Genomic DNA, 14,267 nt, shown 5'->3' with positions numbered 1-14,267 from the left:
GAAAAATCGAAACATAAGCGAGTGCAAGGGATAATGTTGTAAAAAATTACCCTGGCATGGATTCAGTCAATATAAAGTTATTATAAAATAAAATAAAATATTAAAAAAAGAGAGAGAGAGAGTGGGGAGTATGGTTTCATTTGAATGAAGAGTTCTGAAATAAATTGAACAGGGTAAATCAACAAGCAAGAGGAAAAGAAGTAATGGTATTGTTTGTTTTTTTCTAAGTTTGGAAAAGGGAGAAGGCAAATGAGATGATAGCTTGAAATAGCATGAAATGAAACTTTTTTAAAGATGGAGAAAACCTGAGAGTGTATTCTATAGACTCTATCATATCTGACTTTCCATGTTCTAAAAAACCTCTCAATTCTGATATCCTATGTTCTGGCTTCTTAGGATCTGATTTTCTCTATCCCATATTCCAAACATCCTAATGTTATATGATTCTCAATCAGGAAGTTCAGAAGCTTTTATTAAGCACTTACTATTTGCTGTTCATTGTGTTAAGTGCTGAGGATTCAAAGAAAAACAAACACTTGGCCCCTGCCTTCAATAAGCTCACATTTTAATGGAGGAGATAAAATGCAAACAACTCTTTTACATATATATATGTAAAGAGACATTTTATATATATACATATACCTTCACACACATATTTTGTATTTAAATATGTATACACACATATGCATATATACATATATATGCACATACACATATATGCATAGATAATATCATTATCTATCTCTATGTCTATAGATATATATGTATATATGGAGTGGGCGAATGATAATTTCCAAAGGAAGGCATTGATTAGGTTCCAGAAAAGACTTGCAGAAGGTGAGATTTGTGTTCAGTTGTGAAAGATGCCAGTAAAATCAGTGAGTGAAAATGAAGAGAGAAAATGTTCCAGGTTGGGGGGCAGCCAATAAAAAGAATGAGAAGGACAGCAAGAAAGACACCTCCATTTCTTCTCTGATAATAAATTTTTTTTAAAAATGGATGATGGGTGATGTGAGTGAATTGGGTTAAAGGGAGGCAGAATTGCATTGTCATCAACCTCTTACAGAGTCATCAAAGACAGAAGCTAGGATGACTCATGGCCAAATTCACCAACAATACCAGGCTCTTAGGATCCCTATTTTCTTCAAAACTCAACTCAAGCACTGCCTTCATGTGGAGTCTTTCCTGGTCTCCCCAGATCCCAGTGCTTTTGCCTCCAAAAATCATATTCTGTGTAGATATTCTGTAGTTACTTATATTTGCATGTACTGTCTCTAACAAAAGAATGAATATAAACTCATTTCAGGCAGGAATGGTTGTATTTTGATCTTTATTTCTCCCAGAGCTCAGAAGAATACCTAACACAGAAAGTGCTGAATAAATGCTTGGTAAAAAATGGGGAAGGGAAGATTCATGTGTGTGCCAGACACTGTGCTAACTAAACCCTTTACAAATTTTTCACTGGATCTCTTGGGTGAATAGATGGATAAAGTCTTGGGGGCCAACTGTGAAGTACCAAGAGTGAACCAAAAGTTCTTGTTGACTAACTAATTCTCATCTCCCCAGGAAAAGGAAACATTACCAAGACAGAGAAGGAGCCTTGATTACTCCAGAACCTCATGTCTCATGCACTTCAAAGCTGATTTTTTATTTTATAGAAGATTTGGGAGCCTGGAGTCTGTGGTTACTCAGGTGAGCTCTGTGAGGGCTCTGAGAGACTCATCCATCTCTCTGATACCTTTCAATCTGAGAATTGGGAGCTCTAACCCAAAGGAAGATGAGATCAGGGAACTAATCCCAAGGAGGCCCCCATCCCCCACCCCAGGTCTACATCAGCATGATGGAATAGGAAAAATGGAAGAGTGAAAATGAGGAGAACCAGAGATCTGGTGATCTTCACTGATTTCAAGCCCCATAGCTGATCCTTAATAGCTTTGTAACCCTCAGTAAATTGTTTCACATCTGTCTGAGATCCAATTTCCCCATTTGAAGAAAAGCTACATTACTATTTGCAGTGCTAACCTCACAGGACTATTATGAGGGTAGCTCCTTGTGACCTTAGCACTGCAGAGACATGAGCTTTTGGTCTATTGGCCAGACTGCTTCGGTTGTGCAACCTGGCCATATCTGAGAGGGGTTGGGTTGTTCTACTGTTTTTTGGCCACTGCAATGTATGAAGACCACCGGGGCTCTTGCTCCCTTCTTTTTTCACTGGTCAAATACCTTTATTATATATTTCTTTTTATTATTTGAACATTGATAGCTCTGCAAAATACTTTTCCACAACTCAACCATAAAAAAACCAAAATATTTTATATCACTTAAATCTAACACAGACTTAAAATTCAAAGATGAATTTTTCCCTTCCAGAACATATTAGTTATTTTAAAGCAAGGCAACATACTTAATGGAATTTCTTTTGCAGATTATCTTTTCAGACTCCATTTTATAAGGGGAGAATCAGATCAAGGACTTAGATAGAAAATTCTCTATTTCACTTAATTCTAAGTACCCTTTTGCTACCTGAATCTCTTTTTGAGAGGCAGTGGGATGTAATGGCTAGAGAGCTAGCCTTAGAGACTGGGTTCGAGTCTCTTCTCTGACTTATACTGAGCTGTGTAAACCTGAGCAAATCATGTAATCTCTTGGTGACCTAGGCAACCCTCTAATGTCATAAATTGCTGAGAAGATGCCTGTCAGCAATGGGAGAGGGACTATTCCTCATCTGGGAATTCCCAATATCCTGGACATAATAGCTGCAGTCCTGATCCCTAGTCTCCAACTCCCAGGAGTAGCATTGCTCCTGGGAATGCAAATTTATCTTTAGATCCATAGCCAACTCTGCTGAGCTCCAGGGAAAGGACCAATATTTAATAAGAATTCTAGTTCATCCAGGCATTTATAGCTTAAGAAACAGTTTTATTTATATTATTTCATGTAATCCTCACAACAAGCTGCAATCTCAAGGGACTTGGAAAGAGGTTTGTAGGTTTTATTCAATTAATTGATAAACATTTATTAAAGTCTAGTGCAAAGAGAGTTGAATTTGGAGTCAAGAGAATCCAACTTCAAATCCCAGTTGTGGGTTATCCCACACAATAATCCCTTATTTATTACCTGCATGACATTGGGCACGTCACTTATCTCCTCTGAACCTCAATTTCCTTATCTGTAAAATTAGGGGATTGGACTAGATTGGGGCTTCTTAAACTTTTACCACTCACAACCCCTTTTTGCTAAGAAATTTTTATGTGATCCTGGCTATATAGATATATAAAATAAATATCCAAGTTAAACATTTATTGATAATAAATCATAATTTCATGATTCCCATATGGGGTTGTGAATTGCAGGTTAAGAAGCTGAGAACTAAGGGACCCCTGAAGTTTCTTCTAGCTCCAATTCTGCTTTCCTGTGAGTTTCCCTTGACAAGCAATGTAGGGAAGTAGTAGCCCAGAAGTTACCCAGACTTCCTGAGGTGGGAGTGCTAAGTTGGAGAAGTAATGTGAAATAAGAAAAATAAGGGGCACAGTGATAGAGCACCAGCCCTGAAGTCAGGAGGACCTGAGTTCAAATCTGGCTTCAGACACTTAACATTTCCTAGCTGTGTGACTTAACCCCAATTGCCTCAACCAAAAAAAAAAAAGAAGAAGAAGAAGAACGAAGAAAAATAACCCTACACTGGGAATAAAGAGGCTTGAATTCTAGTTCCAGTTCAGACACTGGCTTTGTGTGATGTTGGCAAGTCATTAGCTTTTTCTGAGCCTCATTTTTTCTCCTCATCTGGGAATTGAGTTGAAGTATCTGATGCCTCAGATCATTTCCAGATCTAACATTCTCTCTAGCTTCCCAGGATCTTTTGGGTCCTGATACTTTATGTTCTATGTTCTCTAAAGTTCTTTTCAGCCCCAAGATGTTAGGTTACAAAGTCTCTCCCAGCTCCATCATTCTGTACTCTGACTTTCATCTCTAATGTTTTATGAACTTATGTCACCAAATCCTTTTATGGCATAATAAGAGTGGTAGAAAGCATCAGGTTTGATTGAATTTCCTTAAAACAGCTGGAAGGATGAGCTACTTTTTGAGTTTTTCCATATGTTTCCTGTGGAGATGGTTTAATGTTACTAATTTTTCCCCCTTGGCAGATTGCCAGCTATGTAAAAGCTGTGAATACCATTTATGAAAAAGCTGATTTTGGAGGCATCAAATACATAGACTTCAAAATAAAAACCTTGCATGTAAGTAGTACAAGCTTGTTTCCATGGAAGAAACAGACTTGCCTTCCCACTCCCATCCCAACGCTGTTGCTGGCTCCTAGATCTTCTCTCCACCATCATAATCCATCAGCCTCTCTTCCTTTGAAGGAGACAGACAGACTTTCCTTCCCACTCCCATCCCAACGCTCCCATCCCATCCTGGCTCCTAGAGCTTCTCTCCACTACCATAATTCATCAGCCTCTCTTTGAAATACTCTCCATCCATCTGGAGGTTTCTGTCCAGATTCTTGTTGCATCTCCTGGCTACAGACCACCCTTTCTTAACGAGTTCAGAATCAAACTCAGGAGAGTCCTCTTCTTCATCCCACCCTCCAGTTTTATGTTGGAGACTTCAATATTCATAAGGATGTCCCTTTAGATACCTTGTCTTCAGAGTTCATCAGTCTCTATAATTCATGACAAACTCAGAAATACCTCTGAGCAAAGCACTACCCAAAACTGTTTCATTTTTTTAATCTTAACCTTTAAAAATTCTATTTTTACTCATGATCTTTGATCTTTTCACCCTTAAAATGACCCTTCTCCTTCTAAACTCAATCCCTATATTCAACACAATTTGTAATCTATTTCCCTGTTCTCCCAGTCCATTATCCTCACTCCTATGTCAGTTGCCGCCCTTCAAAGTCTTTGAAGATAAAATAAAAGATAGGTAAGAGCTGCACATGTGGAGGAAATTTCAAGCAGGGGAAGGCTGCAAGAGTACGGTGGTGAAGATAGTTCCTAGGGTGAGAAGCCTAATGGGATCTGGTGAAGAAAGGAATAGGGTCAGGAGCGGGCCACAGAGAAGAATGAAGCAAATGGACCAAATGAAGGGTTGTCTTAAGGATTGGGAGTGCACGTTTGTGAGCAGTGGGGATGTAGCAGTGGATGTGGAGAAGTGGAAGATGAAGATGGCTCAAACTCCCAGAGGAGAAATGAACAGACAAATTCAGAGTGCAAGTAACAGAGTTGGTCTTGGCCAAAAATATTTATAAATAAGGCCAGGCTACTTCCTCCTTAAAGGTGAGATCAAAAGTGTGAACCAAGGGAAATAATGAGTAATTTTGAGCTATAGAATGAGGAAGATGAAGGGCCTCCTGAGAGATGTCCTTGATTTGCTTAGAAAGTAGGGAGGGAGGATGTCTGTTGAGAAGGTCGGGTCTAACTGCTCCTCTGTTCCTCCGCCATCTTCCAGGTTACTCTTTCCTTCTGCTGCCCATTACCTATTTAGTGATCTTCATGCCATCCCCGTCCTCATCCTTGGTGGCTCCGGTTTTCCTGTTGATAATCTGAGCACTTGGTTCCATCCCCCGCCCCCACTGCGGGCCGAGGCTGAGGCCCCGCTGTGGTCCCACACGATGCTCTTTTCCTAGCCAGCTGTGTCACAAAATTGTACTGCTGATGACAAACAAGCCGGGAAGAACTGTTAGCCGATCAGCACGCATTTATTAAGTGACCGCTGTGCTGAAGCACCATACCACCTGCTGGACACACAGAGAAAAGCAGAAACATGCCCTTGCTCTCAGGGAGCTCACATGGCAGTGGGGGAGGCAAAATTCAAACAACTGTGTATACAACACACACACACACACACACACACACACACACACACACACACACACACCTGTGTACATATAATACACACACACACACACACAGAGGAGCTGGGTACATTTCATTCAAGAGGGATTGTGAAGGAAGCAAGAAAAGAGGAAGTCTAGACCAGCCAGACCAGCGGAGAAGTGGGCGATCTGAGGAAGCAGCAGGAAGCATCAAGTGCCAGGCGGGTCAAACCACCCGTCACCCTGACCGCGACCTCTGAAACAGACCCTGAGCCCAAGAGCCTCAGGAATCCCGGTGCTTCCAGCACCATCACCTCAGCTGCAGGTGCCACAGCTACAGCTGCTGACAACCCAGAAAAGAAAGTTCTTGTCATTAAAGCACTTGACACTGTCAAATGGTTCAATATCTGATACTGATATGATTTAATCACTTCTGTTCCGATTTTTCCCCTCCCTCCCTCCATCCCTTCCCCCAGATAGCAAGCAGTCCTTTACATGTTGAATAGGTTACAGTATATCCTAGATACAATATATGTTTGCAGAACCGAACAGTTCTCGTTGCACAGGGAGAATTGGATTCAGAAGGTATAAATAACCCGGGAAGATAAACAAAAATGCAAGCAGTTTATATTCATTTCCCATGATATGATTTAATCAGTGGAAATGATCTTGAAGAAGAGCTGTTGGGGCAGCTCGGTGGCACAGCGGTCAGAGCACCAGCCCTGAAGTCAGGAGGACCAGCTCTAATCTGGCCTCAGATACTTAACACTGCCTGGCTCTGTGACCCTGGGCAAGTCACTTAACCCCAACTGCCTCAGCAAAAAAAAGAAAGAAAAAAGAAAAAGAGCTGTTGCTTTGCTTCTAGACCCTAAGGACCATAGGATATATCCATTGAACTTGCAGCTAAAACCTTGTATATGTGATAACTCCATCATTAGAATGTGAACAACTTGAGAGCAGGGGCATGTCTTCGTTTTCTTCTTTGCATCCCCAAATTTTATTACAGAGCTTTGCACGTAGTCAGCCTTTGTAAAAGTTTTATTCATTCATTCATAAAGGGTTTAGTCCTAAATAAAACAAACAAAAATATTTGTAACAGCTGTTTTTGTGGTGGTGAAGAATGGAAGTACTCATCAACTGGACAATGGTTGAAAAATGGTATAGGAATGTGATGAAACTCTATTGTGGTAAAAGATATGATAAAAAGAATGGTTTCAAAGAAACCTGGGAAACTTGCAGAGGTGGACAGAATCAGGAGAACAGATTATACAAAGATGACAAGATTGTAAAAACAAACAGCTTTGAAATACTTAAGAACTCCAATCAATACAATGATCAATCACAGTTCCAGAGGACTCAAGATGAGATATGCTGCTCATTTCCTAATAGATGAAAGGCTCATAGTTAAACAAATTTTAAGGAAACTCCTTTTTTTTTTTTAAACATTGACAATGCAGAAATATGTCTTGCTTCACTATACATGTTTGTTTTTCTTTTTCATTGGGAAGGGTAGAGAGTTGGAAGGGAGAAAAAGCAGATTTTCATTGACTGAAAAAAATAAAATGTAACATTTAGCAAAGGAATTTCAGAGTTCATGAACACAAAAGTGGAATAGCTGTAAGAGATGGCAAGATCAACCATCTATATGGCTTTGATGGAATGGAGGAACAGATCATGAGAAATGAGTATACTGAGAAACTAGGAGATTGGAATGTTTGAGGAAATATCAAAAATAAAGTTTCCTAATTCGAGGGCAAGAGTTGGGGAGGAGAAAGACTATCCGCCAGGCACTGCACTCAGAAACAGTAAATAGGAACTACTTCGCCTTGAATCATCTCATCTATTAGGGATGGTTTGTTGGTGATTAGAACCACAGGTACCTTAAGCCCTTTGTTCACACATCAGAGGAGGAAATCATCAATAGCCCTTCTTTGTTCTTAGGTTGTACAGGAAGATGACCCCACCGGCTCCATGAACTCACCTTTCATTGGTCCAGAGAAGCTCCTGATGTTGCATGCTCAGTCCAACTGGGATGGTTATTGCTTATCTTACCTCTTAACAGACAGAGACTACAGTGGAATCCTTGGAATTGCCTTTAATGGGCAAGCTGGTGAGCTGAGCTGGGGGACTCTGAGAAGTGGGGAGGGGAAGAGACTGGCTTGTATAGAAGAGAGTGATATATAAAGGGGAAGTGGTAGATAAAGTTAAATGCACAGGCAGGGAGCAGATTGTAGTGGGATATGGGTGGTTTAATGGAAAGAACACTAGATCTGGAGTTAGATGATGTAGATTTGAAATCAATTTTGCTGATCACTGCCCAGATGGCTGGCCCTGATAGTCACTCCCCAACTACGGACTTACTTCTCCTATCTAAAAACAAGGAGATTTCCAACACTTAATCCTGTGAAACTTGAATGGTTAGCCCTTAATGTGACAAGTAAAACAGAGCCACTGAAGATTTCCAAACAGTGGAGTGGTCTTTAGGAAGATAAATTTGGCTGCTTATATAGCAGAGAAAACTAAAAGGCAGAGGATCAAGTAGGAGGCAATTTTAAGAATGGTGATATAATCAGAAGACCTGGGTTCAAGTGGCAGCTTTATCACTTTCTTGTTATGGGGTTGTCAGCAAATCAGTTCATCTCTATGAACCTTCATGACATAGAAGGACACTTCTTATTCGAATACTCAGTAATTTTTAGGTTATTATAATAATTCAGATAAGAAGTAACAAAGGATTATATTGGGCCAAAAGTCATATGGAAAGTGGGATCAGCAGAATGAGATGCTACCCTGGATGTGGGAAGAAAAAGGAGACAGAGCATTTTGAAATTTTAAACCTGGAGGATGATAATGAGTTTTCCCTATAGATTTCTCCTGGGAACCACAAGGGAAGAATCTCATCCTTTTTCTGCTTCGTTCCAGGGGACCTGGGTGGCATTTGCTCAAAGCACAGAATGTTTCAAGGTTCACTGAGGTCTTTGAACACAGGACTGATCACAATTCAGAAATATGGCCATTACCTCCCACCCCGCATTATCCACATCACACTGGCCCATGAGCTGGGCCACAGCTTAGGGGCGCACGTGAGTAGACTTTTATCCCAGTCTCCAAGATCAGTCCTAGGTAGTCCTCTGGCCTCTCTTTCCCTAAAGGGCTTCTCAGTGGGCAAAAAACAACAAAAATTATACAATCTTTCTTTAGCATTAGACTAAGAGTCAAAAGGGCCGGTTTCTACCCATCTCTGACACTGACTTGACCAAATCACTTCCCTCATTTGGATCTCACTTTTCCCACCTGTGAGATGAAAAAGTCAAACTCAATAGATTATTCCTAAGTTCACTTCAAACTCTAAAATTCTAGGATTCTTGGATTTCTCCAGCATAACTTTTTCTATGGAGAGGTACAAATCAGTGGTATGCTTATGTCAGCTCTAAACATCATCCATCCCTTTCTCTCCATTCACAGTGTCAAGGCTGGTTTAATAAGAATAAAAGTAAATATTCATATAATGCTTACTATGTGCCAGACAATGTACTGAGCCCTTTATAAATATTATCTCACTTGAGTCTCAAAGCAACCCTGGGATGTAGACACCATTATTATCCTTATTTTACAGATGGGTAAACTGAGGTAAATAGAGCTTCAGTGACCTGAACATTTGAATTTAGACCTTCCAGATTTCAGGCCTGGCACTGTATTTATCTAATTACCTCAGTTCAAGAGAGATCTGATCCCAGGAGAGCTGGTTTTAAATCTTGCCTCTGATACTTTCTAGCTATTTGACCATAGACAAGACATTAAGTGTCTCTGTGCCTCAGTTTTCTTATCTGTATAACAGGAATGCTGACTTCACATAGTAGTTATCAGATTCTTATTTTGTTTTTGTTCTTTGTCCTTCATTGTTGAAGAGAACTATGACGTCAGGGAGGGGATCTCCCCACGGGCAAGTAGACTGGATTTAAGTGGAGGAGGGCTGTGCAAGGTCATCTGCCTCACTTTCCCTCCAGAGAGGGCCAGATATAGATCAGGATATCTGGGAATGGCCCCCTGTTATAAGCTACAAAGGAGGAAATGTACACAGAACACTTTGGTAAAATTGAACTGCTTTATACATGTTAACTATTATTATCAGCCACAGCCTTGCTATGATTTAAGTTCTCACTTCTCATTTGGACTATTGCAATAGCTTCCTAATTAGTCCCTCTGCTTTCCTCCAGTAGATTTCCATAGTTGCCAAAATAATATTCTGAAGGTCTGACCATCTCATTTCACTGCTCAAGAATCTTTTTTTTGTGGCAAAAAATGGGTTTACTATACTGTGAAATAACTTCTCAGTGGGCTCTTCCAAAAGAATTTTAGCAAAGGTAGGTTGGGTTTTGTTTTGTTTTTTTTAAAGCAAAGATGGATTTACACTGAGAAGAAATAACTTCTCAGTGGGCCAAATCCTGTTAAGATTGATTTTTAGCAAAGATTTAGGTTTCTTTGATTATATTGGGTTTTTGTAGCCCAAAGCTAGGGAGCGATCACTGGATGAATTTGAGGGACTAATTTTCCATTCAAAATAGGGTGGTGATTATACTGCTCAAGAATCTTGAGTGGGTCCCTATTACCTCTAAGAAAGTACAAACTCTTCACCCTAGCATTTAATAGCTCTCTCCATCCTCCCTAATTTGGAAGCATCCTTTCCCAATCCTTCTTTCTTGGCATTCTGTTTCATGCATTCTCCATTCTGTAGCATCTTACTAGTTGCTCCCTAAACTTGACATTCCATCTTTTGTCTCCATGCAGTCACACAGACTGATCTCCCTGTCTGGTAGCCAAAGTGGGATTTGAAGCTAGCTTCTCTGATTCAAAAAGTAGTCCTGTGGTCAAATGACCAAGGTCTTCAGGCAAAGGCCGGATGATGATTTACCAGGGGGATCATGGAGGAGATTCTGGCTAGGTGCACTGGATAGTGCTGGACTTGGGCTCAGGACAATACAAGTTCTATTCCATCTCAGACACTTCCCAGCTCTGTGACTCTGGGCTTAATCTTAATACTGAATCTCTCTTAGTCTCAGTTTCCTCATCTGTAAAATGGGCATAATAATAGTCCCTACTTTCCAGGGTTATTGACAGGATGAGATAATATTTATGAAGCACTTTGCAGCTAGGTGGCATAGTACACAGAGTGCTAGGCTCAAAGTCAGGTTGACTCATCTTCCTGAGTTCAAATCTAGCCTCAGATACTTCTTAGCTGTGTGACTCTGGGCAAGTCACTTGACTCTGTGTGCCTCAGTTTCCTCATCTGTAAAATGAGCTAGAGAAGAAAATGGCAAACTATTCCAGTATTTCTGCCAAGAAAACTCTAAATGGTGACACAAAGAGTGAGGTTTTAGAATTCAATGATGAACTGAGAGAAGGGAGAAGGGAGAGATCAGTATCAAGTTTTTACTCATTCTAGTGTGAAATGGAAAACTCCACGGAGGAAGTAGGGTTTCGAAAGGGGCTTGAAGCAATGAGCAAGTAATTGCAGATCACTTGGGGTTTGAATATGGGCATTTGCGCAAGACCTTCCACACTGGAGACTGGAGTATTTTTAGATTACAGAGATGAATGGGGAGGGCACTGCAGGGAATGACTAATGAAACCTACGATCATGGCTCCCTTTTTCATTTGAAATACCTTTCTGACAGGGAGCAATCCTATGGGGTGAAGTGGGCAAGGACTGACCCCATTGTACCAATGAGGAAACAAGCTTAGAAACTGCGTCTTTTCTTAATGGTTAGAGATGAAAAGGGAACCCTCAGTGGGTGACCCTCATTGGCAAAGAATTGGTTAAGGATTAGGAGAATGAGGGAAAGTGTTATTCTGCACTAACTGTGGACATGTGTGCTCCCCTTTTTCAGCATGACGAGAGCCAGCAGTGTGCCCACTTCAGCCTGGATACCACCCACGGGAACTTCCTAATGTTTGCCCACGCCACTGATGGCGATCAGCCCAACAATGACCGGTTCTCCCCTTGCAGCACAACCTTCATTGGGAAGACCCTCCGAGGCAAGAAGGATCAGTGTTTTGTGGGTGAGCAGGGAAGCTGATCGGGACTCTCTTCTGTGAGCGGAGTCAGGGATTCAGGGCAGCGCCTTGTGGAATCAGGAGGGCAGCAGATGCGGATGCCAGCTCCCCTGGGGGCACCCATCTCTCGGCCTGACACCACGGGCTGCTGGTTTTTAAACTGGTCTTTCCATTGAACTTATCAATGGCAAAGAAGCCAAGAGCACCAGGAAGGATTCCAAGATCATGAAAGTCCTATCTAAACACACTGTCTGAGCCTCTCTGTCTTCTGCCTTGCTTCCCAATAGTAGTTCCCAGTCTCTAAGATCCCAACTGGATCTTGGTTCAAGGTCAGTTCTAACTCTTGTGAAATGAACTTAGTTATTAGAGGCATAATGACAGCTATAGATAACATTTATGTAGCACTTACCATGTGCCAGGCACTGTGCGAAAGGCTCGACAATTATTATCTCATTTTATCCTCACAACCACCCTGCGAGGTCGGACCCATTGTGATGATTCCCATCTTACAAATGGGGAAACTGAGGTAAGTAGAAGTTCAGGGACTTGCCCAGGATCACATAGCTAATATGTGTTTGAGGGTGGACTTGAATCCCTGTCCTATGGCAGGTGTGCCCAAAACCGCAGTCTCTGTCCCTCGTCCCACTTGTCCCCTCTCAACCGCATTTCCTTGCTCCTAGAAACTGACCGGCCCATCTGTGGAAACCACGTGCTGGACCCCGGAGAGGGCTGTGATGTGGGAAGCAGCACCACAGACCCCTGTTGCTATGGCGCTGGCGAGAATGAAGGGCTCCGCTGCCGGCTGAAGGCCGGGGTGCAGTGCAGGTAGGGGCCTCTGCGCCCCCTCACTCTCCCAACCCCGCTCCATCCATCCCAGGGCCCAGGACGAGGAGTCCACAACTGGGCTCTGATCCCTGGGCTGCCATTAGTGGGTGACCCTACCCACTTCAGGACTTCAGTTTTACCTTTTGTCAGATGAGGGGGTGGAATAGTTGCTTCAGTACTGTGCTCTATATTTCAGGCGAAAGCCTGCCAGAAACAATTTTATTTAATGATAATTACAATAATTTCTGTTCCATTGCACCCAACTCTTCGTGACCTATTTGGGGTTTTCTTGGCAAAAAGATACTGGAGTGTTTTGTGTTTCCTTCTCCAGCTACTTTTACAGATGAGGAAATAAAGCAAATAGGGTTAAGTCATTTGCCCAGCATCACACAGCTACTAAGTGTATGAGGAATGAGGTGAATTCATGAAGATGAGTCTTCCTGACTCCAGGCCTGGCACTCTATCCATTGCACCACTAGCCACAAATAAGAACAATAGCTAATGTTCATTTAATACTCACTACGTGGCTAAGAACTTTACAAATATTATTATTTTCTAATATCCAAGCACTTCTGGACCTCGAGAGGAATGTCCAAAGTGAGCTAGTCTTTCCATGCCTTGGACATGATTCTACCCCAAGTTAATTTGGGTTAACATGTATTGGAATCTTGGACTAGGAAAAGACTATAACATGTGAAAATAAGAGTTTGAGGTTAACATCCCATGATAGTCACTATGCAGATCCTTCCTGAAACTACTCCCCTCAGAGATTTAATGGAGTCCTTCTTCTGTTCAATATGGTGAATCTCTTCTGAATGATAGAAGAATGGAATCTTCTCATGGGTCACTCACTGGTCACCCATTCCAGAGATGGGGAAGGTAAGGACCAAAAGAAAATCAGTGGTCCTCTTGGCTCCAATGCAATATACTCCCTTAACACATTTTCTTAGGAAAGATTTGCCTTCCACCTATCATGCAGTTTTCCAAGGAGAGCAAATTCAGAAAGAGGTTTTAGACAAGAGAAAATGGATTTCTTGATATTTTCAGTTTTACTAAAAATATTTCAAATATGCTTCTCACAAAATAAGAGCCATCAGAGGTAGAAGACACCTTGGAGTTAATTTAATCCAATGCCCTGAATTTATAGTCAAGTGCAAAGATCTGAGCTCCAAACCTCTCTGATAGTTAATCTCTCTGAGCCTCAATTTCCTTATTTTAAAACAGAGATAGTAAACCTTGTGCTATTTCTTGGATGGGGTTTTGATAAAGAAAATGTTTTGTAAGTCTCAATATGCTATAGAAATGTGAATAAAAAGAATCATCCTCATTATGACTTGCCCAAAGACTCCTTCATAAGAAGGGGCAGGGCTAGGACTAGAGCAGCCTATTCTCACTCTCCATCCAGAACTTCCTCTGAAAGTCATCCCACCTCCAGACCCTCTTTTCCTTTGTCACATGAAGAGAAGGATGCCCACCTGTGAGGGACTTTAAAGGTCTCCTAGCACAACAGCCTTAATGTTCCAGAAGAGAAGCCCTAGATCCAGAGATCTGCTCCATCTCACTTAGCTAG

At 41.5% G+C, this 14,267-nt stretch overlaps 1 protein-coding gene and 1 long non-coding RNA gene across 2 annotated transcripts; both read left to right on the top strand.

Annotated features, from left to right (window-relative positions):
- Nucleotides 1-1,572: 1,572 nt before the first annotated feature.
- Nucleotides 1,573-5,844, top strand: LOC127544905 (uncharacterized). The gene is made up of 3 exons (XR_007949553.1): nucleotides 1,573-1,692; nucleotides 4,146-4,238; nucleotides 5,452-5,844. It is a non-coding gene; the product is annotated as an uncharacterized LOC127544905 (long non-coding RNA).
- A 1,921-nt stretch (nucleotides 5,845-7,765) lies between these two features.
- LOC127544901 (disintegrin and metalloproteinase domain-containing protein 10-like) lies at nucleotides 7,766-12,843 on the top strand. Its single transcript, XM_051971800.1, has 4 exons — nucleotides 7,766-7,928; nucleotides 8,741-8,901; nucleotides 11,707-11,878; nucleotides 12,553-12,843. The coding sequence occupies exons 1-4, from the start codon at nucleotides 7,790-7,792 to the stop codon at nucleotides 12,699-12,701; spliced, it is 621 nt and encodes a 206-aa protein (XP_051827760.1). The 5' UTR covers nucleotides 7,766-7,789; the 3' UTR covers nucleotides 12,702-12,843.
- The last annotated feature ends 1,424 nt before the right edge of the window (nucleotides 12,844-14,267 follow it).

The sequence above is a fragment of the Antechinus flavipes genome, chromosome 1, assembly GCF_016432865.1.
Source record: "Antechinus flavipes isolate AdamAnt ecotype Samford, QLD, Australia chromosome 1, AdamAnt_v2, whole genome shotgun sequence".
NCBI lineage: Eukaryota > Metazoa > Chordata > Mammalia > Dasyuromorphia > Dasyuridae > Antechinus > Antechinus flavipes.
Note: the sequence above shows the minus strand (reverse complement) of the source record. Positions and strands in the feature narration are given on the sequence as shown.

Bases quoted from the DNA above. Each gene is read 5' to 3' on its own strand.
- LOC127544901 (XM_051971800.1), top strand. From the start codon at position 7,790: ATGAACTCACCTTTCATTGGTCCAGAGAAGCTCCTGATGTTGCATGCT. The intron at 8,902-11,706 runs GTGAGTAGACTT...CCCCTTTTTCAG, and splicing joins GCCACAGCTTAGGGGCGCAC to CATGACGAGAGCCAGCAGTG. The intron at 11,879-12,552 runs GTGAGCAGGGAA...CCTTGCTCCTAG, and splicing joins GAAGGATCAGTGTTTTGTGG to AAACTGACCGGCCCATCTGT.